This window comes from Podarcis muralis, chromosome 3 (genome assembly GCF_964188315.1).
Source record: "Podarcis muralis chromosome 3, rPodMur119.hap1.1, whole genome shotgun sequence".
In the NCBI taxonomy this organism is placed as follows: domain Eukaryota; kingdom Metazoa; phylum Chordata; class Lepidosauria; order Squamata; family Lacertidae; genus Podarcis; species Podarcis muralis.
Window position 1 is genome coordinate 83,428,117 of NC_135657.1, and position 27,461 is coordinate 83,455,577.

At 42.8% G+C, this 27,461-nt stretch overlaps 1 protein-coding gene across 6 annotated transcripts; it reads left to right on the forward strand.

Annotated features, from left to right (window-relative positions):
• The first annotated feature begins 1,120 nt into the window (after positions 1-1,120).
• Positions 1,121-24,802, forward strand: SLC17A5 (solute carrier family 17 member 5). Of its 6 annotated transcripts, none has more exons than XM_028722775.2 (11): positions 1,121-1,430; positions 9,150-9,346; positions 11,106-11,339; positions 12,937-13,024; positions 13,388-13,474; positions 15,043-15,161; positions 15,813-15,971; positions 18,369-18,501; positions 21,310-21,457; positions 23,124-23,214; positions 24,531-24,802. In XM_028722775.2, the coding sequence occupies exons 1-11, from the start codon at positions 1,136-1,138 to the stop codon at positions 24,666-24,668; spliced, it is 1,689 nt and encodes a 562-aa protein (XP_028578608.2). In that variant the 5' UTR covers positions 1,121-1,135; the 3' UTR covers positions 24,669-24,802. The 6 variants fall into 6 exon arrangements, with proteins under 6 accessions (XP_028578608.2, XP_028578610.2, XP_077782348.1 ...); XM_028722777.2 differs by having other exon boundaries at positions 1,121-1,379; XM_077926223.1 differs by having other exon boundaries at positions 1,215-1,348.
• Positions 24,803-27,461: the final 2,659 nt, after the last annotated feature.

A 27,461-nucleotide genomic window follows, 5' to 3' on the forward strand; every position in this document is an offset into this window, starting at 1 on the left:
TCTGCTGCTTGAGGTAGCTACTTCACACCACTTCATGGGTGGGCTGGCCTTGCCTGAGGCCATTATGGGCAAGCACACTGGTATCTGTTTAACTGTAAGCACACACAATTATTATTATTATTTGATAAATTTATCAATCTACCAGATTTGCACAAAATATCAGCTGTTTCTCTGTGTGTGTGTGTGTGTGTGTGTGCGCGCGCTGCTCCAAGCCAGGAAAGCAGAGATCCATGGGTATTTGTTTACATGTGCACATACAACTTCTGTGATCTACCACACTTAAACAAAAGAGCAGTCCAAAAATTAAAACAAGTGATGCCTCACTCCAACCTAGGCAAAGATTTAGAGTTGTTCAAATGAAAGCGCAGGCCTGGCCAGTGTGCAGGCTGAGCTGTGGGTCTTTGCCTGTCTTCCCTCAGAACTGACAGTAGTTAGTTCTGGAATCCTCAAATCTGGAAATCAGCAGCTTAACAGCCTTAACATGTGTACCATGATAAAAAAAATGGAATTACGTGTTTGCGTAGTTATCACATTTAGCATAAGTTGCATTTTGCTTCCCTCTGACCTCAGTCCTTTCCATTCGACAAACCAAAGGATAGCGGAAAGGAGGGGAGCAGAACTTAGGCTTGAGGGGTCTACGTTGCTTTTTGGTAGGACCCGGAGATCCAGCAATCAGAACCAGCTACAAACGATATACACTTAAGAAATTCTTAACGCAGGCATTGGCATCTGAGCTCACCGTCCTTCCACACAAGTAGCACACTTTACCGACCGACCGCTTTCTTCATTTCAGTAGGAAAAATTAGGGGAAAGGTATTTTACTGCTGCCATTATTAAATGATTGGGGAGTCATAAAACCTTGCTTATCTGCGGCAAGCTACCCAGAGATAAAGTCCTGATCTTCCGCCTGCACATCACGAGTCAACGCCGGGAGGAATCCAGCGGCGATTTGGCCGACGCCGGAGGGGCTTCCTTCCATTGGTTGCCTTAGGGCTTAGGCAGAGGCATCCTCAGCCGCCGCCTTTTCCCCCAGCAACCAATCAGCAGAAAGGCTTCTGCCCGCAGCAAAGATGGCCGAGGAGGAGGGCGGGGTAAGGAAAACAAACCCGTTCCATAGGCGCCGAGCCTCCGAATCATGGTAGCGGCGGCACTTCCGCCCGGCTTGAAGTCACGTGCCTGCTGCTTGCCTTGGCTTTTCTGGCAGCTGACTTTGGTGGGGAGCCGCCGACAGCCGGGCTGGGTTCGTCTAGGGAGCCCTGGTTTCGCGTTTGCTTTTGCCCTGAAGGGGAGCATGCAGACCCCGGAACCCGAAGAGGCGGAGGAAGAAGAGGACCGTACCCCGCTCCTGGTGCGAGAAGCCCAGCCCACCGGCAAGGCGGGTGAGAGCAGCGGCTGGAGGGACCGCTTGCCCCCCAGCGCACACCTCAGTCGTGAGCCCTCTTTTTGTCTCCAGCAGCCAGTTCCCCTCGCTTTGAGGAGGTGTGGGGTATAGGCGGGTTGGCGGGAGAGAGACATTGCTGTGGGGGTGCCTCCACCAGTTCCAGTATCCTGTGGAGAGGTGTCTTAACAGTCCCGGTCCTGTGCAGGTTTGCCAGTAGCTAGCAAACGCAGCATTATCCCCCTTTATTCGGAAGGAAGTTCCATTTCGGTGCTGACTTCCCAGGACTGCCGTCTGTCGCCATGAGTATCACCGACTGTCACGGCGACCAGCTTCAGAGGGGTGGTCGGCGACAGCAAACGCGGGGAGAGGTCTTGTGGCACCGTGAAAGCTAACGGGTTTATTATACTTTCGTGGGCTACGTTGCATTTGGGTGAACAGTTGCCTTCACTTGCCAGCTACACATATACATACGCAGATGTCGAGGGAGAAACCTCAAAGTGTGGCTTCAAGAGTCTATGAAGTGTTAAGGCAATTTACAACCACACATATAAAAACATAATGAAACATCAAGTTGTTTAACAACTTGTTTAAAAAAAAAACACAACAACAACTACAGATAGTAGCCCAGAGCAGAGATCTTGAAATTGCAGACTGATTGTTGTGAATGATTGGGCAGGCTTATCATGTATACATTACAGTGGTACCTCTGGTTACGTACTTAATTTGGTTACATACTGCTCCTCCCTGAAGCTCAGTTCTTAACCTGAAACTGTTCTTAACCTGAAGCACCACTTTAGCTAATGGGGCCTCCTGCTGCTGCCGCGCCACTGCCGTGCGATTTCTGTTCTTATCCTGAAGCAAAGTTCTTAAGCCGAGGTATTATTTCTGGTTAGCAGAGTCTGTAACTTGAAGCGTATGTAACCTGAGGTACCTCTGTAGTTGTCGTGAACTGTTGAGTCCGCCGTTTACAATTTGCCCCTTATTCCTTTGTGTGTGTACCAAATAAGGATAATGTTTAATGCATCTGATGCGAACATAAGAAGCTGCATTATATCATTTTGCCCAGTATTGTCTCCAAGGTTGTAGGTCTTCTCTTATCTGCTACTTGAGTTTTTAAGCTGGAGATGCCAGAGATTGAACTCAATTCCTTCTGCAAGCATAGCTATTGACCCTCCCCTAAATGGGATCTAATCTACAAAATTTATGCTCCATTAAATCTGTTATGATGCTGTAATAATTTCCCTCGGTTAAGCACATAACTGCTGCCTGGGGCATGTATTTAACGTACACTGCCTAGGAAGTAGTGCAGTTGAAGTCAGTGGGTCTTCATTCTTAAGAAACATGTTTTAAATACAAGCACTTGCATGTTAAAAATTTACCTTATAGAAGACACGTGCCTGCACACGTGAGAAACTTTTCTGTAGGTCTGATGAACAGGATGGTCACACACAAGCATATCATGATCCTACACATGTGTTTGGTTGTTGCTTCCTTATGCTTAAACCGTGCAGCAAAGCTCCACTGAATGGTGGTGAAAAAATATTTTTAATAAATAAATGGATTGAGCACCATCCACACATGTGCAATTGTTGCGTGTCATGTCTTTCAGCATTGTTGGTTTGTAAATACTGGTGTGGTCCCTGATTAGATAGTGTGCATGCTATCAATGCAGGAATTTTGTGCTGATTGACAGTAGAGCTTGCAAGACAAAAGGAAGTAAGTCTTGTTTTGTTTTACTAAGTTGTTGCTCTTATCAGAGCATCCTAGAGATCACTAGAAATAGAATGGTTTGGCCAGAAAACAAAATGTCTTGGCATATCAGTTACGGTAAGTGTTGTGTAGGGACTAGTTTGGGATGTAGGTGGTGCGGTCAGGGGTCCCTTTACCTTAGGGACTAGTTGCTATGGAGGATTGTTTACCTCTTATGCTGTATGACAAAACTGAGGGGAGTTTCAACTGTCAATTGTAATAAGGAATTAAAAGGAATTTTTTAAAAAAAAATAAAGGCTAACACAAGCACCTTGCATGAGCCTAAGATACACTATATCTCCAGTGTGTATGTTTATATCGCTATGTGCATAATTTCCAGGTTTAACCATAGTAAATAAGGAAAAGAGAAGGGTTTGACTATTTGCAGAGCACTTAATTTACTGCAAATTCGAAAGCCAAAATTCTGTAACCCCAAAATGCCAAAATACACAATTTACTGTGAGTAGGTGGGAAATGCAGCCATGTAAACCATGCAAATACTTGGTCTGATCTGTCATATTTTATTTAATTGATGCAAGTTATTCATTATCAGCAGAAGAAACTAAAATGCTACCATGCTAGGTTGAATACTGTGACCCAATTACAAGACAGTGCAATAGTTGAGGTGACAAAGTGGTGTCTCAAGGAATATGAGCAAATATTTGGTAAGTGAAGAGGAAGAATGCTGCAAGACTGAGCATAGTCCTGTACATATCTACTCAGAACTCAGTGTCCCAGTGAACTCAATAGAACTTACTTCTGAGTAGACGTGTATCAGATTGGGTTGTTACCCTGGGCACTAAAAGTCCATACTAAGCTCTCTTAATGAATTGGGGGGGGGGGACTTTTTCAATGATGTAATCAACCCCTGAAAAGCTAGGACTGGTTTCTGATCCAAAGAAAAGGGGGAGGTGAACACTTTGCAAAAAAAATTGTATAAACATTTTAACAGGCACTTCCAAGGGGGGTGAGGAAGAGAGACCATAAGCTATGCATATGCAAAGTATTGGGCAAGTCCTTATCTACATGGTTGCATTTCACTACAGGGCCAGTGTGTTATAGCAGAGCAGGGGTCGGCAACTTAAGGCCCTTGGGCCACAAGCGGCTCACAGGAGTCGTTTAACTGGCCCCCGAGCCGCCCACTTGGCGAGTCTCCACATGCTGCGCTAAACCGGCACAACACAGCATGGGGACTTGCTTTCGCAGCACCGAAAATTGCGACTGCGCATGCGCAGATGCCGAAAATCACATCTGCACAGATGCAAGTGCTGAAAATCGCATCTGCGCAGACACCAGAAATCGCGGGTTCCCACGCGATCTGGCCCACAGAGGGACCTTCGCTGGAGTGAACCGGCCCAGGCGAGCTAAACCTTGTTGTGCTTAGAGTAGGGAGATTTGCCTTAAAATTCCTGCTCCTCCCTGAAGCTCCCTAGGTGGTCTTTGGCTACTTGCTGTCACTCAGCCAAACCTGCTTCACAAATTTATTGGGACAGCCCCTCAATGTGGACTTGGAAAAGGAGCAGCTTAAACATTTATTTATTTATTTATTTCACAAAATTCACATTATTCTTGATTGAAGTAAAGCATCAAAATAGTTTACAAAAATAATTAAATAATAAAACATCAGATTGTAATAAATGTTCTGTCTTCTATAAACTCTTTTGCATTTTGCCTAAAAAATATAATTAGTGGAGCTCATTCCCACCTCCTCCAGTGGTGTATTTAGCAAACTGTGTCTGCTTGGTTCTTTCCTACCAGCCCATGGCGGGAACCTAGCACAAACCTTGGTTTAGCGTTGCATACAAACTGGGGACCTTGGTTTGTTTTGCTCAAACCACTAAGCCAGCAACAAACTACCATGACATGCAAATACAGTGGTACCTCAAGTTAAGTACTTAATTCGTTCCGGAGGTCTGTTCTTAACCTGAAATTGTTCTTAACCTGAAGCACCACTTTAGCTAATGGGGCCTCTTGCTGCCACCGCGCCGCCAGAGCACAATTTCTGTTCTCATCCTGAAGCAAAGTTCTTAACCTGAAGCACTATTTCTGGGTTAGCGGAGTCTGTCACCTGAAGCGTATGTAACCTGAAGCATATGTAACCTGAGGTACCACTGTACTGCCGTTGTGTCTCTCCTGCTGGTCCAACTGAGCTCATGACTTACCTACAGTCACCCAGTCCATTCTTTGAGGAGCCAGGATTGTCCCTGGAACCAAGCCGAAAGCTCTGTCCCATAGATTAAACTTCCTCTTGGTATTTATTCATTTCTGACTAGCAGTATTTATCCTGAAAAATCACCTGGAACCTGAGCGTAAGTGCTGTTTGTATAGATCTATTTACATTGATTGAAGAGAAGGACATGTTCCTAACGATAAAACTTAGAAAACAGTACATGCAGGTACGTGAACTAACAATTTGAGAGACAGTATACATCCAGTTACTAGATGCAAGAGAATGGCCATATCTAGGGCTGCTTTGTTAAATTTATTTATCTGTTTAAAATGTTTAATAAACTGAAAATTAATTGGGCAGCAAAATTTAAATATATATTCTTTTCAATACAAATGCATATAAAATCTTGTTAAAAGGGGTATTCTTTCTTTTCTCACACAAGAGGGCTGGATGATGCCTGCTAGGAAACACATGTGCATTCTTTTTTAAGAAAAAAAAGCCAAGCAAACAATGTTGCTTCAGAAATTCTGCAAGATTGAGTTGATTGATCATTTAACTAAAACTCGTATGATTTATTGATCAGGTTGCAATGTAGTTCCTAACCTGGCTTCCTGCCTTATTTCTGCGCTCCCAGAGACATCTGGATGGAAACAGAATGCTGGACTTTGATCCAATCAAACAAGATAGCTCTTAATCCCTTTCAGTCAGCTGCCTTTGTCCATTTCTACTTGCCACTAAATGTTCACATTGGAAATCTTAAAATTGGTTTCCTTTTGCAATTGCATGCACTTGTGGCATAAGTTTTGTACAATTGCATAAAATATCCTTTTTTTAAAAAACACACACCTAAACAGGACGGTCTGTTATTAGACAAGGAAACAGCACAGAAGAAAAAATGTAGCAAAGTGATAAGGAAGCTATCCTTATAAATAAATAATTAAAAACTATTATTGTAAGGATCTGTGATCCCGCCATATGTAGCTCAGTCACAGTGGTGTTCATTTATCCTTCCATAAAACATGGGTTTTAAAAAGGCAATTAAAAGCAAGATTACAGTCCTGTCCTTTCTGGCAATGGCTGGTCATCTTGAAATTTGGGGTTGTGTGTTGCTCCCTGCCCAGCACAGCATTGTTAGTTTTACTTCCCCATGTTTGGTCGGAAGTTGTCAGAGGTCAGAGATCATGTTGAAGACCCAAATACCGGTATTTGTCACAGTATACATCCAGACTTGGTTTTTTTTAATGGTGAGAGATTAAAGCAGCACACCTATTCCCACTCCCTCCCAAAACCAAGGTGGTTTTCTCAGCAGCAAGGGATTTCCTAGTCTTCGCTACTCTGCATCTTGTAGAGACTTTGTACAGCCCTGTTTTCATTTGCTTGGGGGACATGGAACAAGTAAAAGTTGGTTGAAAGTGGTGTCTCCTAAGTAGTAAACCTGCACTAACAGCTGAGAAAGGTAAATAAATGAATTGGATGCTAAACATTCAATTCAAAAATACTGTGTGTATAGTTAAGTAAGAAATCAAATGGCAATGACTGAAATACAGAATTTGGCATTTAGTGTTTACATGGCAGTGGGGTTAGAGAGAGGCTATTGACAGAGCAGTGTGATGTGACGTGAATGGCAAAAGGCGGGTTGCTGAGGGAAGCAGAGCTGCAGAACAGGATATTCCACATCTACCAGGCAGAGGTTGATCTGGAAGAAAGCCAGAAGTGGTTTGTGAAAGCAACAATAGCTTAAGGTGGTCTTGCAGAAAGGCAGAAGACTAAGGATGTTATTAACACCAGTGAAGGCTCCTTTGCTGTTTAACGTTGGGTACTAGAACAGCAAGATAATAAACTTGCCATGCCACGTCTACTGTGCCTCATTTGCAGTAATAAATATTCAGAGCAACTTCCTCAAACTAAAAATGTTGCAGGAGCTTTCCGTTCAGATCATGGGAGCATTTCGATGATCCAGCACAACAGTAACTAGGAAATTAGAGGGAAATGTCTTCGAAAACAAGGTTGGTTGTGAAAGAAGTAGCTCCCGGGGATGTTAATGGTAAGAATTTAATATTGTGCCTTGTGGACCTGAAGTTGTGTTGTGGCGTGTTCTATTTTTTTTAAAGGATGTTTGGGGGGGGGAGAGAATCACACAGTCTTTTCCATAGTATAATAATCATGCAGCGAAGCAAATATGAGTAATATTTTTTGTATATTTAAAGTGAGATTTTGGTGAACATGTTGTGGTTTATTTGCATTTCATGATTGAAAAGTATATGCTAAGACGTGGACATAATATTGGGGTGTGAGTTTTGTTTCCCCTTTAGGGTTGGATTTGGGGGCGTGGGCACTCTTGAGTAGCTGCCAGAATGCACACTTTGCTTTACATGTTTGTATATATGTTGTATCCATGAGTGAGCATGTATTGAGCGCACTTCTCCTCTTGTCATTTGCTTGAGTGTCTTACCCCACTATTTTTATTCTTTTGTACTAGGGATATGGAAACTGTGGCCCTTTAGATATTGTTGGCCATGTGGGCTGGGACTAATGGGAGTTGGAATCTAACAACAGCTGAGAATGGGGCAGTGGTAGTCAGTCCTCCTACATATATGGTTTGCTCACCACAATTTATCAAAAAATATGGCATAATTACTTATGACACGCCTTCAGGCCATACCTGCAAGCTTTTGGGGGTCAGTCATTTGAGATTCCTTAGCAGAGCTAAGAAACTATTGTGGGTAATGCACCACTAAGTTATATTCAGAGTAGAGCCATAACTTTAGTAATTTAAGTTCATTGATTTCAGTGGGTCTATTCTTGAGTATGTCTTAGAGGGATATCATCTTCTGTTTCTCAGGCACATTTTGTCATACCAGATGTGTCCAGTAGCTTAGAGTTTCTTGGTAAAGGCTTGAGGTGCCTAATAAGGCTACATAAATAAATCAACCCTGTGATCTTATGAATGATTACATACCTTTAGCAAACAGTTAAAGTTCATGTTTATTCTAACTGAAATAATTGAACAATACATAAATATATACTCTCCTGCTTGTGAATTAATAGGTAAGCAATGATTATTGTAAATCAGCCTTTACCAAATTTGTGCCCTCCAGTTTTGGGGGGTGGAGACCCTCGTGACGTGTAGGCCAGCCTTGGTCCACAAGGCCATTTCCCTGCCAGATGTCAGTGGGTGACATCTCCTGATGGATGGTGTTCAATTCTGCTGGGGGCTGCTTCATCAGCACATCCCCTGCAGAGAACACACTGGTGAAGCAGAGCCCTGCATAGAGCAGATTGGCCCATCAACTGGTGAGCGGAGTGTTTGATCCTGGGTTGGTGCTGCTTCGCCAACACTTACCTGGGGGAAATGTTCTGACCAAGCTGCTGTCCACCCAGGCCAAAATGTTTCCCCATCCCTGGGCTACAGTTTCAGGAGAGCACATCCACACCATGGAGTCAATGGATCAATCCTGCTTCTCAGTGAACTCTGGAGAATTGTAGTTCTGTGAGAGGGGATAGGAGTCTCGTAACAATTCCCAGCACCTTTAACAAATTAGAGTTCCCAGGATTCTTTGGGCCAAACCGTAACTGTTACAGTGGCATAAATGTATAGTGTGGATGTGACCTGACAACTCAACATTTTGTGGCTACTGAACATTCTCAGTCCACGCTGGATGGTTTTGGTGGTGTGTCCCCCAGTTAGTCCATTGCCTGCATTTGGCTTATGTGAGAATATGTCTGGGGGCAAAGCCAAGACTTCTGGGCCTTCTGCCTTTGTTTCAGTTAAAGATAGGTTGCTAGCCAGAGTTGTGGGGATTTTTTTTTACATTAATGCTTTTTAATGCGCATCACTTTTTCTTTTAGCGCCAATATGCTGCTCTGCTCGCCTCAGCTTAGCGGTCTGGGCCTTCTTGGGATTCTTTCTCTTATATGCACTTCGTGTCAATTTAAGTGTTGCCCTGGTGGACATGGTAGAATCAAATGCAAGCTTGACCAAAAATACTTCTTCAAATGTGTGCAAAGAACATTCTTCTACCCCAGTTGTTCCTCGTAACACTACGGTAAGTTTTACCAGATCTACTTTTGAGAATGTGAACTGTCTTAAAGGGTATGTGTTTTAAATTATTATCTCTTCAAGAGCTGGCGGAATGCCAGTATTGATGGGGGTGAATAAAGGGTTGTATCCAACTCAGTTCTACTTAGAGTAAACCAAATGGACGGTGTCCACAATGAGCCCACTCTACTAATTTCAAAGAGTATGACTAACAGGGGGCACAACCTAAATACTCTTGCAGTGTAATATGAGGCATTTACTTAGAAGTAAATCCAGGTGATATTTAATAGGTTTTACTCCCAGTTAGGTAGGTATAGGATTTCAGCCTTACCTTGGACTAAGCCTCATTTGGTAAGACCCATTGAAATCATACTCCTACGTTCTGAATAAACGTACAAAGGATTGTGCAGAACATTAAATCAGCACCCCTTGTGAAATTATCCAAGGGATCTTTAAAAGCAGTTATGATCAGAGGACTATATCTTATCTCTCAGCATTCTTTTGCATGATCTGTGCCTTCAAATAGCCTTTGAAGTTCTTCCTGTCACAGAGATTCTGCTCAGATGATGCCACTGTTTTATCTGCATCAATCAATCTGAGCTCTGACTCCTTACATAGGGTTGCTATACATCTGGAATTTCCTGGAAATTGCTGGGATTTGGCCACTGAAATCGGTGTCCGTCTGGGCGGAAATCGCTATAATGTCCAGGAAAATCTGGACGTGTGGCAACCCTTGTCAGAAGTGTAGGTTTTGGCGAATTTTCTTGAAAATAGCTTAAAAACATCTTGCCCCCCCCCCCCGGCTCAACTTTTGTGTCCAGAATTTTACTTTTCAAAATACGGCTACCCTACCTTACAGTAATTCTTGTAGGAGTGTGTTTGCTTAAGGCAAGTAACATTCAGTCCTCATCAAATCCCTTTATAGATTTTTGCTGCCTCCATTCTGCCTCCAGAATCACACATACACAGCAGAATCACTCCCTTCCGGTGTGGTGTGGTGTGGTGTGGTGTGGTGTGGTGTGGTGTGGTGTGATGGATGCTACTGTTCTGAAAATAAAAAGATAACACCCTGGAACCTAGGATAATGCCCTGACAACCCTAGAGAACTGCTGCCAGTCAGTGTAGACAATAATGACCTAGATAGACCAATGGTTTGACTTGTCATAAGGCGGCTTCCAGTGTTGCACATAGTACAGGCCAACCTGGACTCTACCACAAGAATGTAAATGAGGTAAATTTGGGTGGTGGTTTTTTAAAAAAAACTTATTGTACAGCCTATAGTTGTTTAAAGTTTGTAAGTCTGTCAAGTGTGGTAGTTCATACATTAAATAAAGAAGAGAAGAGGAGAGGAGAAAACTTTGAAATCAATTGATATGTGATTATTTTTTATGACACTGTGACTGGGCTTTGCTTGCTTTAGGAGCCTGGTTGACAGAATGAAAACAGTTAGCAGGATATTAACTAGCTATGTATACTTTAATGTCATTCATCTAAAAAAAAAAACCAACAATGTGGTCACTTTTTGGATGTACATAGGGAGTTCTTTCCATGCGTCCCATGAAAAATGAGCACATAGTTCCCTATGTCCATGATGGGCATGTGGAAAATATAGTTTGTAAGCCACTCCGCAGTTAGCAATGTATGTCACTGATAGGTGTGCAGTGTTGCTGGGTGGGGAGCATGCAGTCCTTTGTTGTGTCTTCCTGTGATGCAAGTGGCGGGGTGGAAACCAGACCTTCATGTCTTTTTCTCTCCCTCCCTTCCAGGGGAAAAAGTATCCATGGGATGCAAATACTCAAGGCTGGATCCTTGGTTCCTTCTTCTATGGCTACATCATTACACAGGTTCCTGGTGGATATCTTGCCCGCCAGTTTGGCGGAAAGAAGCTGTTGGGGTTTGGCATCCTGGGCACTGCCATTTTCACCTTGTTCACACCTTTGGCAGCAGATTTGGGAGTCGGGTACCTCATAGCTGTCAGAGCTTTGGAAGGCCTGGGTGAGGTAATTTCTCCTTCTCCGCCCCCTTTAATTGTTGTTGTTAAGAGTTTCAAAACAATTACTTTGTAAGTACATTAACAATCCCCTGTAATGTTGATAAATTACATTAGGCCAGTCTTTTCTAGCTTGGCATCTTCCAGATGCTGCATGTCTCCAACTCCAGTCAATCCCAGCTCTAGCCGGGCAATGCCCAGATGTGAATGGAGTCCAAAACACCTGGAAGGCACCAAGTTGGGATCAACCACTCCATAGGGATCTGGTTGGGCACTTTGTAAATAGGGTGCTGGACTAGATGGGACCTTCGTCTGATCTAGCTGTGCTCTGCTCATGTTCTTAATAGCACTTTTCTCACTTGGGTTTTCCATTGCTGCCACTTCAGTTATAGTTCCACTGGCTTCTCGCATGCTCTTATTTTTTCCCCCAGCAGATAGACAGATAGGCATGAATCTGAGACTTGAGGGTTCCTTCCTCATTCCCAGTTTTCCTTACACCCCACCTTAAAATGAACATGTCTTCTATGACTTCATTGTGAGGACGAGCATATTGTTAAGATCATAGAGCACCACATTAATGAGAAATGGGCTACATGAGGAGCTGATATGAAAGGTATGCCGTTCCTCTGTGGCTGTGGAACTGATCAAATGGCATCTGCAGAGCTTGAATAGAGGGGAAGGAAGTAGGAAGTTGTGCCAGGATGGGTGGACCTGGCACTTAACTGAAATTTTGTTATGTAAAATGTCTGCTGCATGCTCCCTTAAACAGTTGTGTATAGGCTGGGTTAAAAAATAAAATCTTTGTGTGGGCATTCAAAATTTTGCACCAAAAGCCTGAATCCTGCAACTGTATAAATTATGCAAGTTGAGCAGTTTTCCCTAATTTCTCTGACTCTACATAATTTACTCTGCGATTTTTGTTGTTTTTATTTCTGCCCCATCATTGTGAGAGGCAAAGAACTTCCTAGGACAGCTTCATTAAAAAGGGAGGAAATGCGGAAAAGAATATTTTCAGGAAGCTGAATTCTCCACCCATTGCCACATTCTGTGCTCTTGCAGAATTGCAACATAAATCCAGCCCTTCCCTTAGCTCCCTGGGTTTAATATGATGCTTTAATATGCTTGTGACCTCTTTGAAACTTAATTGTTCATGAACATTTTTATTCAAAGTTCACATAGTTTTTATTAGATTTCTGGTTTAATTTAGGGGAATCTGGTTGTTGTTTTTTAACCTGGTCTGTCCACAGAATGAGGACTCTTCCCTACCATGCTGTCCGGCCTCCTATGCATGTTGGCATTTAATAATCCAAACTGAGGGAAAACCACCACTTCAAAATATTTGTGCTGCTGTTTCTATGCAGAAACCAAAAGTTCAGCATAATTGTTATGTCCACAAAGCATATTCAGCTGAAGAATTGAGGCAGGCAAGGAATTAGTTCTGCTTAATTGCCCAGGAGCTATGTGCGTTTTGTTCAGAAAATAGCTTCGTACTAAGGCAACTGGTACTTTCTCCAGGCTGCGTTGGAGATGTTTTATTGAAGTGAATCTTGGCCAAATCATTTTACTCTTGAAAGATATGTTGTACTATAAACAAATGTGTTTTCCAGGGTGTCACCTTTCCTGCCATGCATGCCATGTGGTCCTGTTGGGCTCCTCCACTGGAACGTAGTAAACTTCTTAGTATTTCATATGCAGGTGAGATGCTTTAAAAAATGCTCAAGTCTAGCCAATGAAGATGCAGCACTAATCTCTTTTAACTGTGGTATAACGGTTGGGAACAGGCCACAGGATTATGCATTCCATTTCTGCTCCCCACCCCCATACTCCTGCAGCTACCCATTAAGCATGGTTCATTGCTGTGCATGCCTTGCCACTAAACCGTGTTTATCCCTAACCTAGGTGTATTCAAAGCCTAGCATTTTCAATCCTTGAGCAGTCTATGTACTGCTAGGAGATATATATGTATATATGGACAGGGTGGCTGGGACAACCCAGCCAGATGGACAGGGTAAAAAAAATAAAGTGATTATTATTTTAAAATAAAACTTTAATTTCTAGGTGCGCAGCTAGGAACTGTTGTGTCTCTTCCATTGTCTGGCTTGATCTGTTTTTATATGAATTGGATTTATGTGTTCTACATATTTGGTAAGTGTTTTCACTGTAAGTGTCATTCAGTTGAGTAAAGATTGTATTTTTTTTAATTATTCATTTTAAAATATGCAAAACAAAATAGTAATGAGCAAACTTTCTCAAACCCCCCTCCTTATACAACTAATCAGTATTAAGGTGTGAATTAGGTTACTCTCTTTTCTCTCTCTTCCGCCTCCCCGCCATCTTTTTAATAATTATATATAACTTTTAAATATGGTTCAGGAGAATCCAGTGGTACTCCAATTTGTCATAGGTACAATTAAGATACCCCAAATCCTAAGGACAATTAAAAAAAAAATACAGCTGGAAGATTGTTTTTCAGTCCTCCTGTGTCATTGTAAAGTTTTTCGTGTGTATTTCTAGAACACTTTGTGCCTGATCATTGTAAATAAATGCCTAAAATACTTCCCCAGCTATTTTGCCTGTCACACCCTGGGGAATGCCATGATCTGATGACATTTTTCTGTTAAGCTTATATATGCATGTGTGTCAAGAAATGTACAGACTGCCCACTAAGAGAATTTCTGTCTATGGGAGAGTTCGTTCATTTTCAGCAACCCAATTCTCTCGCTTAAATAGTCCCATTGTGCAAAACATCTCTGATTAATTTTGTTTCGTATCACACCCACGGCCACCTCATCTATGCCTTCTTTAGCTACAGGAAGCTGACAAATCTAGAGGTTATTATGCATTTGATGTATCCTTAGTGGCAAGGTGGGTTAAACCACAGACCTAGGACTTGCCGATCAGAAGTTTGCGGTTCGAATCCCCGCGACGGGGTGAGCTCCCGTTGCTCGGTCCCTGCTCCTGCCAACCTTGCAGTTTAAAAGCACGTCAAAGTGCAAGTAGATAAATAGGTACCGCTTCGGCGGGAAGGTAAACGGTGTTTCCATGTGCTGCTCTGGTTCGCCAGAAGCGGCTTAGTCATGCTGGCCACATGACCCGGAAGCTGTACGCCGGCTCCCTCGGCCAGTAAAGCGAGATGAGCGCCGCAACCCCAGAGTTGGTCACGACTGGACCTAATGGTCAGGGATCCCTTTACCTTTACCTAGCAGACAACGACAATTGGTACACACGGCTTCACATTTAAGTGATACTCTGGATATGCGCACACACATTTGTTATGTTGGAACGATCTCTTTCATTTACCTTTGGAGGTGGGAGTGGCTGGTTATGCCTGTGGGATCCACAAGTAGCTCTGGCTTGAGAGACATTTCACGGTGATCTTCGGATGCTCTGTAATAGCAGCTGGCGAGGCACTGTGAGTGGGGCAGCCCTGTTCTCCCAAGTTTCCCAGCACCAAACATCACTATAACTTGCCAAGAGGAGAGAGAGGGGTAAAGGAGTGTCAGATTGGCTCTGCTGCCATGCCCACGGTGTGCTGAGCTGCCCACTGTCTTGTCCCCTGCCCCTCTCCCTCCTGGTAAGGGGCAGTAATGTGAGATATTGGGAAGCCAAGCGAGAGCAACACAGCACCACCCTGGTGGGTTGCAGCAGTGCTTGCAAATTTAAAGTCTCATGGCTGCCATTTCCTTGACCATAAGCGTTGTTTTCACTTTAAGGTGCCCTAGGTGTGGTGTGGTTCATCTTCTGGATGTTGATAGTTAGCGACACACCAGAAACACACAAGAGAATTTCTCATGCAGAAAAGGAATACATCCTCTCCTCCCTTACAGATCAGGTGTGTACTTTTTGGTCAAGCCTTTGCTCATTTCTGTTGATGTACTGGGGTAATATACATCCACTATTGTATTTAAAGGACAAAGAGGTCCTAGGTCCTTGAAAAATGCTTTTAAAGCTCAGTAACATTTTGTTGTTTTATAAGATTTATTATCCGTCCTTCGCCGTAAGGTCCCAAGGCGGGATACATCAATAAAACATGCAATTATAATTAGAACCGTTGCAATTATAAATGCATAAAACAGATGGAACAGAACTGTATAAAAGAGGTGGTTCCAGCAGACGAAAAAGCCAGCTAAAAAGAACATTTGGGTGAGAAAGGGAACAAGAATGCCCAGCAGCAGAATCCCTGAAACGTCACCACTCAGACAAATGTTTTGTCCTCCTAATGTTAAACAGAAGTTCACCCATGCTGTGCACCAACCGTGGTTAAGTGTGGGTATACCTGCATGCAGCAGGTAAGGAGGAACATGAATCCCATAGCTTGTTCCTGATCTCCTTAAGCGTCTGCATTAAGGGATCTACCATTATGCTTAAGAGTGCAGACTGGCAGGAACAAGCTCTTTAGAAAAAATCCTCTTTGAAGTTTTAAGAAGTGTGATTCAGTTTTTTTTTAAAGAACATCTATGTGAATTTAATTCCTTCTCTTTAGCTTTCTACTCAGAAATCCATCCCTTGGGGAGCCATACTGACGTCACTTCCACTCTGGGCTATCGTCGTAGCACACTTTTCTTATAACTGGACTTTCTACACACTCCTTACCCTATTGCCTACTTACATGAAGGAAATTCTGAGGTTTGATGTGCAGGAGGTAAGATACCCTGTGTTATCCAGTTACAAAACTTACCCTGAAGTGACTTAGACTAGATCGTAAACTTGGCTTTCAGTAGGAATTACAGTCAGAACCTAAGCACCCAGTGGGGCGAAGCTACAGAAATAGCCTCCTGACTGTGAGGTCAGGGCTGCACAGGGTCATTCAATTACAGCACATTACAGCACAACCCTACATAGGTCTACTCGCATGCAAATAATAATAATAATAATAATAATAATAATAATAATAATAATAATAATTTATACCCTGCCCATCTAGCTGGGTTTCTCCAGCCACTCTGGGCGGCTTCCAACAGAATATTAAAATACAATAGTCCCATGGAGTCTAATGTGACTTACTTCTGAGTAGACATGCCTAGGCTTTCTCTGTTAGCCTCTTGGCTGAGTGGGAATGCGATCCCAAATCGCTGGTTCATGGCTTATGCCACACACTGGTATTCAGTATGCGGCCTTGAAGTCAGCTCTGTATGTGGAGTATCTGGCAGTGCTGAGAGATTTTAGGAACAAGAATCTCAAATGGCACCTTTGTCACCTGTCACAGGAACACAAGGCCATGTGTTTGTGTTTTTCCTGGGAAATCCATTCTAGTGAGAGAAGGGGAGGCTTTGGGTATCCAACACTTCCCCACCCCCCTGCAGTCCATAAATAATTCTGTTAATTTAACCAGCAATATTACTTCTGGAAGTGCAGCTCTTAAAACTCTAGCCACTTTTTAGTGAGCATAATGAAATTTGAACGTGCAACTTAAAAATCAATTTACTATCAGAGGAGAGAGAATTGTCCTTTTTTCTGTCTCTCTCTCACACACACATTACGGTGCCATCGCTGTTCCCTGTTTTGCATTTTAAGGTTAACAGCTTAATTAAAAATGTGCTGCTCATTCAAGAGCATTTGCTAAAATTAGGTTGAAGCAGCTGTGAAGAGCAGCCTATCCAACTCCTTTACCTTGTGCTTCAATTCTAAAGGTTGCTATGTAATTTCCTTCAGAGCAATTGCAATTTTTTGTTCTGCTGGCTGCACATTTAACAGGCTCTCTGAGAATGAACACCTGTGACAAACGAATGTGCACCAGAGGGTTCTTTTTCCCGGGAGGAAGGAATTGAAGCTGTTTCTCTGGCTCCTTGTTCCTTTTCCTCCTGGAACATTCTGCTGCTGTTCTTGGGAGAACCTTCAGATAAGTCGCCCAGTCTGCTGGGTGCAGCATCAAGCTGGGTTCCTTAACCTTGAGCAGAGTTGCTGACTGGGAGGGCTTCACTCCAAGTCGGAGTCTGAATCCCCTTTGGTGGGTCTGCTGATTTATAAGCATGTCCCTTCAGTGAGTGAGTGAGTGACACAGATGCTATGACTATGGCAGACCAACATGGCTACCTATCTGTAATCAGTTCTTCTGATTGCCATAGGCTTTCCTACAGTGGATCTTCAACAGTAATCACACCCTTTGGGTAAAATTTTCCAGAAATTTCAGTTACAGAGTTGGCTGTTGACTGCCTAAAGCACGCTAGCCTTTGTCTGCAAAGTGCATAATTAAATGGAGAAATCCCTGTAGTATGAACCAGCCCTTTAAGCATCTCCTTTTAAATCAGATTGATCTGATACCAGTGCTTTGCAGTTTACCTCAGTGGAAATAGAATTGGTCTTGATATATATAACAAAGAGAGCCAACTTGGTTCCCCTCCAAATATTGGACAACAGCTCCCATCATCCTGGACCATTGGCCACACTAGCTGGGGCTGATGGGAATTGTAGTCTACAAACATCTGGAGGCTTAACATTGGCTCTATCCTTTTGCTTACTTGAAGGGTTTCTCAGACTCTTTTTTCCACAGTGAGCCACCTTGCCTGAACGTGGCTGTTGCAGTTCCTGCTCACTAGAAAAAGAATCTAAGCCAAGACAGGTGGACTGACAAGCAGTTCTAGCTGCCACTCCAGCCTCAAACCAGGCAGATGTCTTCTCCTTTAACTTGGTTGTTAACCTCTGGTGTTTCTCTGAAAATAGGGGGAAAGCTGCTGTTGTTAAACCAGATACTCGTGTCTCATAACTCAGGATGTGTTTCCACTGTAGCTTGCAAGAATTTATCACTTTGCCATATCCTTAGAAAGGAAGTCAGTTTCCTTTATCATAAAATGTGTGACTTGTCAGTTATGTTCACTGGTTATCTTACAGTACAGTATCCATTAAACACTACAACAAAACAGCTGTTTCAGACAGTACAAAACAGCCTCTAAATAGCTGTCCCCAACCCCATTTGTACTGCTGAAGACACTTATTATTTTTATTATTCTGTACTTAGGTATTCATCTTGAAAATAAATAAATATATGCACAAAAACGGTGTTCCCATCCCATCCTAAATCTGGTTTTCTTTTTCTGTACAGAATGGATTTTTATCTGCACTGCCTTATTTTGGCTGCTGGATTTGTATCATTCTATCTGGTCAATTTGCTGATTATTTGCGGGAAAAGCAAAACATGCCCACCGTATGTGTTCGCAAAACATTTACCCTGATAGGTAAGGAAAGAATGTGCTTGTTTTCAATTTGGCTTGTAGTTTAAATGGGGTTTTGTCGAGCTTGTACAATGTTTTTACCTGCTTTAATAAGCCCCCTCCCTCAGTTTTGAATTCTTTCCTGTTGTAAAGAAAGCTGCAATTCTTCTGCCAGATTCTTTCTGGCAGGTGCATTTTATATACGCTTATATTCCCAGTAGTAACAAGAGCATTCCTGTGCAACTTGTGTTCCATAATACCAAATGCAGCTCCTCAACTCAGCCTTGTATGGTGGCCCACCAAGGACTTTATAAACACTTCACTTTTGCTGCTTTTGCTCTCCGTAAATGGTAAGCATCCCTGGCTAGGTATGCGTAGTGGCTATGAAAGGGTCAGGCCCTTTCTGGCTGCTGCTCCCAGGATTTTGTGGCTAGCAAAGCCAAAGAATAACTTGGATGAGATGCTCTTCGTGTGCCCTTGGGCTTTTGGAGAAAACCGGTGCCTGGACACACTTGGGCAATGCTTCTAACAGCCGAGAGATGAAACCAGCATTGGACCAGATGTTAATAGCTTTGGACAGGGCCCTTGTTCCTTATCCCTTACTGGTTGGTTGTAGGTTCATAGGAAGGAGCCTTAACTGAGTGTAATGGAGAGTTAACTGTTATACTGCTGTTCCCACTGTGTCCAAATGAGGCAGTGAGTCATGCTGCTTTTCTTGTTTGCCATGAAGCTGCTAAGCATCCATTCTGGCTTGGTCTCTTCTCTGAAATCAACCGGCACTGAGTCAACCCCTTGTTACATCATCTAGCTCAGTATTGTCTACACTGATTGACAGTGTCTTACCATGTGCTTCTCAGCGCCACTCCCCCCCCCCCCCCAGATGGCAGGGATCTGAACCTGGGAGAGTTGCTTTTGAAGTAGGCGTTCCACTACTGAGCTGTGCCATCTCAATCCATCCTCCATGTTCCCTCCATGTTCTCACTTGCCCTTTCCATGTGCCAATAACTTCTGAAAAGCTCTCGAAGCAACCTGAAATGGCAATTATATAAACTGAAGCTGAGGTAACTTCACAAAAAATGATGATTTAAAATGCAGATATTTTAATCAACTGTTCTTCTGCTCTGTTCTTTCTCCATCCTTCCTGTGCAAAAATGTCCTTCGCTATTTCATCGTATTATAAAACGATAAGTCTTGATCAGAACGGGATGTGTTTGATATTTCCCTAGTGACGTTTTTATTACCTAGTTGGGTTATTAAATAAGCAACTACAACAGGTTTGTTGGTTTTAATGAACATCTAAAGTACCAATAGCTTCAATTTTGTCATGGATAAAATAGCTCAGGCAAAAGCATGCATCTCCAAATTGAATACAGTCTTACCTCAGGTTAAAGTCACTTCGGGTTAAATCTTTTCAGGTTGCATCCTGCGGCAACCCAGAGGTAATGGAACGGGTTACTTCTGGGTTTCGCCGCTCATGCATGTTCAGACACTCAGAATGACGTCACGTGTATGCGCAGACGCAGCAAATCGCGACCCGCGCAGACGCAGGTTGCGTTCTGCTCGTGATGTGAACGGGGCTCCGGAACGGATCCCGTTCGCATCCAGAGGTACCACTGTAGTGATATAGTTTGTTCACTAGGTGGCAGCACAATGTAGAATAATTGCTGGGCCTTTCCTCTCTTTATTTTCAGTTTTTTATCAAAAAGTAATGATGGTCAGTCCATAAGACAGCAGCACAAAAGACCCAGAGATTAAAACATTTCTTAGCTAGCTTGAAACTAGATTCTGCTTTAAAAGTTCCATGCAAAAATAGTTGCTTATTTCTCACTTAGGCTGCTTACTTTCCACCCATCTTGTAGCATTACAGTAGGCCAGACAAAATGTAATGTTACTCTGGGACATTTTGCAGTAATGTGGATCTCGGGACAGATTCTAGGCTCTGAGTGCCACTACAATGATCTCTTTCCCGGGGATTGAATGCATTCATTCAGCATGTGCAATATGCTTGAGAGCAATGCTGCATGTCTTGAGCCGATCCTGTATTAATCCCTATGAATGCATGAAGCTGCCTTGTATGTTAGTCCATCGAGCCCAGCGTTGTCTTCTCCAGAAGAGTTCTGCTTCCCGAATTCCTTCTAACTGGAGATGTCAGGCTCTAAACATTCACATGCAGAGCATTTGCTCTTGTCACTGATCAATGCCACTTCTTGTGTCAGTAGGAACTCCTATACCCTTACAAGTGTCTTCTTCCACCATTGTGTGCCTTCAACGTTGCACTCCCCCAGGGCCACTACCTCTTTTTTCATCTATCCCTTACAGCTTCTGAGTTTCCAGGTGCTCCTGCATCTCTTACCTGTTTGCTTTCCTGTGCCTTGGTGCGACAGGCTCTTTAGACGTGGTTAGGATACAGCAATGGTTGACAAACTAAGGCCCGGGGGCCAGATCCAGCCCAATCGCCTTCTCAATCCGGCCCTTGGACAGTCCGGGCATCAGTGTGTTTTTACATGAGTAGAATGTGCTCTTTTATTTAAAATGCATCTCTGGGTTATTTGTGGGGCATAGGAACTCATTCATTTCCCCCCAAAAAAATATAGTCTGGCCCCCCACAAGGTCTGAGGGACAGTGGACCAGCCCACTGCTGAAAAGGTTTGCTGACCCCTGCTTTAGGCAGTCTTGCCCAGGGATCAGCAAAGGACTGTTGCTTTGTTTATAGATCAAGAGCTGAGAACCACCAGTATTATTTTTTAATGAAAAGTCACTGCAATGTTTTACAAAGAATAAACAAAATTTGAGTTCCCATGAAGGTAAGGTTTCTGCTTTGTTTTTATTAAGGAATGATTGGACCTGCGGTATTCCTTGTAGCAGCTGGATTCATAGGCTGCGATTATGAAATGGCTGTTGCATTTGTAACCATATCCACAACACTAGGGGGTTTTTCTACATCTGGATACAGCATCAACCACCTCGATATTGCACCATCGTAAGTATTCATGATTGAGTGTGCATTTTTTCAAACAAGATTCCCTGAAACAGTGAATTAAATAACTACAGTACTTGTCTGTGTTTTTCTTCAGTCACTGATTTGGGTTAATTCAACTCCTTTGTGTGGCAGCCTTAAGTTGCAATCCTACCAATGCACGCTTAACTCTGGGAGTAAATCCTATAGAATCCTGATCTTCCAGGCTTCTAAAATGTGCAGGGAGCCTCCAGGTATACAGCATGTTCCCTGCTTCAGAAGATTGCCTGTCTCTTGTGGAGGGCAATTGGAACAGCAATGGGGGGATGGAAAGGGAGAGCAAAGCTAAAATGCTCACCTCCCTGTACCCACCTCCCACTTGTGTGATTAATTAAAATGACTAGAGAATGCCTGAAGAAGGCTTCAGTGGGGCTGACCTCTGCACAGAAATGCAAAGGGTTGCAGCGTGTAATCTGCTGTTGATATTTTCTGCCTGCTTCCCCTCATCCACCCACCAGCGTTTCTGTAGCACATGATATTTGCTTGTTGAAGGTACAGTTAGAGGTACTTGCATAGGTTGACACTTAGGTAATGGGGAAGAGCTCCTGTGGGACACAGATGTACTATAGACATTATTTTCAAAGTGCATATCAATGCCATTGCTTAGATATTTTTTTTTTGGGGGGGGGAGCTATACCACTAAGGGATTTATGGATCTTTATAAGATACTCATCTATCCTGTGAGGCTTTTCCTCTTTGGCATTCATCTTCATAAAGTCATTAATGTTTAAGCAGTTCCAAGTTAGCAAAGGTCATATAAATGCCAGCTTCTTTATTCAACGAGTATGTAATTAATATACTGAAGCTGTGCAGTGGTTCTTTGGTGTTTCAGTTGGGGGTCTTCCCCAACGCTACCTGGGAATGTCCTGAACTGAACTTGACCCAGGCATCCTTTCTCGGAGTATCATTTTGCCTTTCCCTCACATTACCAGACAGGGAAGCACACGAGGCACATTTTGTCATGGCATTTCTAACATGCCAGCTAGAGTGAGCACCGGTTTTCTGCCTTCCAGTTTTTTGAACTTCATACCTTTTCCAGCCTGGTTGGTGGTTTGTTAAGAATTGTGTTGTTTTACAGATTTATTTTTTTTAATGCTTCTAGTTTGTGAATTGCTTTTTGAAATTTAAGATGCAAAAGCCAAAATAGATACAGTATGTGTTTAAATAAAATTAGAGGAGAGCAAGTTGCAAAGTTACAGTTCCTCCCAGATTGCACTGCCCTTATGCAAAGTGTATCCACACAAGGGCTTGGAGAGCGGCCACTTGCCTGCCCACTGTGAATCCCTGTGCGAAAGCCAAGTATGAGGGTGACTTAGCACTTGGGTTTTGTTTCCCTCATAAATACTTCATTGAGAAGTTTGTGCATGTCTCCTAATCCACTCTGGACAAGTGGATGAATCGTGTGAAATTCCTTCTGGGGTGTCTTGTTTCAGTATGTTAGGAGTGCCAAAAGATTTGAGCTTGTGCTGAGAATATCTCCCCACCCCATACATGTCTAGTTTTATATAATATATGTGTGCGTGTGAATTGCAAGGGAATGAAAATCCTACCATCGTTCCTGAGTACCAGAAAGAAGTTCAAGGCACTATGGCATTGGGGACCAGCTGATTTTTTCTTCTTATTTTCTTAGATATGCTGGCATCCTCCTTGGGATTACAAATTCATTTGGCACTATCCCAGGAATGGTGGGACCACTTGTTGCTAAAAGCCTAACTCATAGTGTAAGTTATTATTGGTCTCCCCCCCCCCCCATTTTCTTCTTTTAAAGGTTAAAGATTTGATTGTCTCATGTGTCATTATTGGCTGTGGGTTTTTTCTTGACATTTTTAAACAAGACCAAAGAAGATTGTTTTATACTTTCTCTCTCATACCATGTTTATTGATATAAAACTGCAGCCATATGTCATGCGGCAGAGAAAATTAATCTCTTTTCTGAGACACTCTGTACTAATATCAATTTTTATTTTAATAACCCATATGTTCTCGTCCGTTGCTTTGTGAGCTGTGCCATAGTAACCCTCCCATTCAGCAAAACAAGTTCTTTAAGCCTCTTCAAGCATATATAAAACAAAATGAGGACAACCTGGAAAGAAGGAAAAGGGGGAGCAAAGCTTCATGGGTCCACTGTGTGAATTTAACTGGGACCCCTGAAGAAAAACATCCTAGCACAGAACAGCTGCCTTTTTAGCCCCATCAGTTTTATTAAGTGGTAGGCACCCTTGAGTCTGACAAACTGGTGTTGGGTTGACACTGATTCCTCGGGATTTTAAAATTGGGGGGGGGGTGTCAGAGCGCAGCTCAAATCTCCTCTGGCAATGGACCTCCTATAAATTGAGGTTCTCAAGTTTTCATGTATTCACAAGACAGGTTGTTATACTGAAATGTTATTTAATAGCAAGAGTTGCAAACTTTGAGCAACTTCTCAAAGTTCTTTATACACTTTATTCCATTGCTGGTGGAAACTTCAGTTTAAAACTCGCACTAAACTCTTGAGTGTAGTTTATACAGATTAAGAGTTACACCCCTAATTGAATCCCGTTTAGCATAAGTCATACTGAGCTGAACAAAATATGCCATGTTTTGAATAAATAATTGTATTGGCTACATAGATCCAGTCTCTAAACAGTGCTCAGGTGGACCAGGAAAGAGCAGAAGTCTTCTGGTTTCCTCAACCCATAGTTGGCCACGACATCTATACCAATAAACTGTGGCTTGAGCAGTCCTTGCAACCCAATCCTCCAAACCAGGGATAGGAACCTGAAGTTCTCCATATGTTGTTGGGCTACAGCTTCCATCACCACTGACTTTTGGCCATGCTAACTGAGGTCCAGCAATATCTGCAAGTCCATGGGTTCCACAACCGTAGGCAAACAATGGGTTTAAAGGATCAGGAATGCAACACCTGAACGCAGCCATCTTTTTAATACAAATTATCTGCTCCACACATTCTCCTTTTCCTGCCATTCAGTTTATTCCTGATCATGGTTCTGTTACAGTAATGCACTGATTTATCTCCTTATTTCTGCCCCTTTGCCAGAATACTGTGGGAGAATGGCAGACTGTCTTCTATATCGCCGCTGCCATTAACTTATTTGGAGCCATCTTCTTTGCATTATTCAGCAGTGGAGAAGTTCAAGACTGGGCACTCAATGGCTACCACTTGCATAGGAACTGAAGGAACCCTGGGGTTAATCACCGCCACACATTGCAATCATGTGACCTGGAACGCCTTTCACATGACGTCTGCAAAGCCTATTGTGACCCTTTCTTGTTGCAGCTGGAAAATATTTCACATTTCAATATGCTCATTCTGTAAGAAGAATGTGGGATCCAGTCTTACACAATTGATTGGTGTCAGATACCTATGACACATTCTAATCAATGTATCAACTTTTAAAAAACGTGCCTGAATTAAATATTAGTTGGAGGGGGTGTAACACAGAAAAATATGAGATTTTGTGGGTTAAGGTAATTTTAGGTAAGGGTTGTTAGAATTATTGCTGGTTTTAGCTGTATTTATTTATCTTGTATGATTAATCCAAAAAGTAATGAAAATTAAAAACAGGGAATTAATCCTTGGGCCCTCTTAAAGTATGTATTTGTCAGCATGTGTCCACTGTGACAGGAATGGGGAACCTCTAGCTTTCCAGATGTAACTGGACTACAGCTCCCATCCTCCTCCACTATTGGCCAGGGCTGATGGGAGCTGAAGTCCAACAACATTTGGAGGGCCTACCTTTCTGCTCAGGCCTTGCTTTTGAACTTCCCATAGTCATCAGGTTGGCCACCATGAGAACAGAATGCTGGACCTAGATGGGAAGTAGGCTGAATCCAACAGGCTCTTCCTATGTTCCCTGTGCTGTGTGGTTTCACCAGACCTGTGAAGCACAAACACCGCTACATCATGGAGGAAAATAAGCCCAAAGTCTTTTACTATATGGAGAAATTCAGCAATGATGTTGATTTGAAGGAACGGTTTCTCTTTCCCCTCCTTTTTTCCTCTCACTGTCCTAATACTCATTTTGAGCAACAAACCACAATTATCCAGGCAGAATAAGACCAAGTGGCAGCAGGATCATACTAAAAGTTGGTCGCAAAATATGTACCAACGCAATCCTGTGCATATATACTTGGAAGTCCCCCTGGGGCTTCAGTGGGACTTATTCCCAGGTAAGTGAGTACAAGATTGCAGCCGAATTGACTATCAGGTTTCTGAATGAATAAACCTGAAGGTTAAACTATCTGCATAGGCTCTCTTCAGGGATTGGGTGTGCCCATGTAACTGATTCAGAATCCTACAGCCCTCAGCCAGTCGTTGACGTCTGTCAGTTCACATTGCAGATAAGGCCTGTGTCAGCTTATTTTGTCACAATGAGATCCAGAATACTAGTAAGGGGTTGGCTCACATTGCAGTGCACCTTCTTTTTCAGAGGATCTCTCCCTAACTTCATATTTGATGCTAGCATGCCAAACTGGAAATGGAGGGAATATCCATGCACAGAACCACCTAAGAGATACAAGGAAGAAGAAGAAGAAAAAACTTTTTAGAATAGGTTTTGGGATTCTTCCCGTACCCATGCTGATTTTTTTATTTTTAAAAAACCCAAAAATTATTGAAGAGCAGTATTGGGGTTTCTCCACTACTGCTGTGGTTTGAAAAGCCACGCCACACCCTGGTCAGAAGACAGCCTCCAGAAGTAGGGCTGAGGTTTCATGTCTACACACTAAGCGTAAGTGCCATTGAGTCCACTCTGGGACATAATTCTGAAGAGCTCTGCCTTGTACGATGGAAATGTGAACTTCCGTAGCACTGAATGTGCAGTTGTGCGTGGGAATGACATGGTGGGCTAGGCAGCTGAGGCTTTGGCCTCGATATAGAGTACTAGGACACAACAGGCTAAATGGTCCTCTTTTGGATCATTCCAGGTGTAAAGCAAGCCAAAGGGGGGACACACTTTGGTGTTCCTTCCACCAACCCAAAGGGAAACCTGATACACCTCCCACACGCTGCTCCAGTGGAGCCCAGCTGACTTCATTTCTGAGAAATGACAGGTTACTTTTGTTAGCCAGCTTTACATACATTTTAATTTGCATTGAAATGTTATAATGACGTCTTGTCAGCTGTGTTATATTTTGCAACTTTCAGTGTAATAAACAGTGTGGGCATTTTGGTTGGTGTGTTTTGTGTGCTACCTTGCAACTACAGACCATAACATGAAGGCTGCCGTTAGTAATAACAATAGATTTTGCCTTTTTGGAAGGGACACTCGTGTTGTAGCACACACTTGACTGGTGACTCTTCGTGTCTGTAATCATTATATGCTCAGCCTTGTTCAGCTTCTGTATTCAAGACAACCGATGGTGATTCTTCGGGTGCTAGAATGGATATCTAAAGTGAATGTGTGGCTGACACAACAGACTGGGCATTGCACGCCACAATTGGCTTTATTGAGCATCTTTCACAATGAACCGAAAGACCAACACAAAGAACTTGCTACATTCTTGTTTGTGGCAGATCAACAGCTCATTGTGCAGAATTTGAAATATCTGGATCATCTTCAACTCTCTCTGTGGAGACAGAAGATGTGGGCAGTAGCACTAATGGAGAAACTTAGCATGTTAAGTATTAAATGGTGCTCACAATTCATTTTTCTGTATAGAAATGTGGTATCCACTCAGAACCTTTTATAATGACAGCAAAGATATCAGACACTTAACATTACACCACAGGTGAACCTGTGTATTGAGTATTGTGCTGACATTGTTGCTTGCTTCATTATGTGGGTGAATGGGTTCTTTATATATTTGAAAAGTTATGTAAAATTTCCATTTATTTTTTTACATTTTTTAAAAAAGTGGATAGGTGCCAACCTCTAGACTCGGAGTGGAAATTATGCTGGGAAGGGGGACTTTTAGCACCACCTTTTAAATAGCTGCTCAGTAGGAAAAGGATACTTGCCATGCATAG

What these genes read in the sequence shown, in the direction of transcription:
- SLC17A5 (XM_028722775.2), top strand. Translation starts at nt 1,136, where the DNA reads ATGGTAGCGGCGGCACTTCCGCCCGGCTTGAAGTCACGTGCCTGCTGC. An exon ending in TTATGTGTTCTACATATTTG is followed by an intron (nt 13,475 to 15,042) that starts GTAAGTGTTTTC and finishes TTTCACTTTAAG; the next exon opens with GTGCCCTAGGTGTGGTGTGG. An exon ending in TCTCCTCCCTTACAGATCAG is followed by an intron (nt 15,162 to 15,812) that starts GTGTGTACTTTT and finishes CCTTCTCTTTAG; the next exon opens with CTTTCTACTCAGAAATCCAT.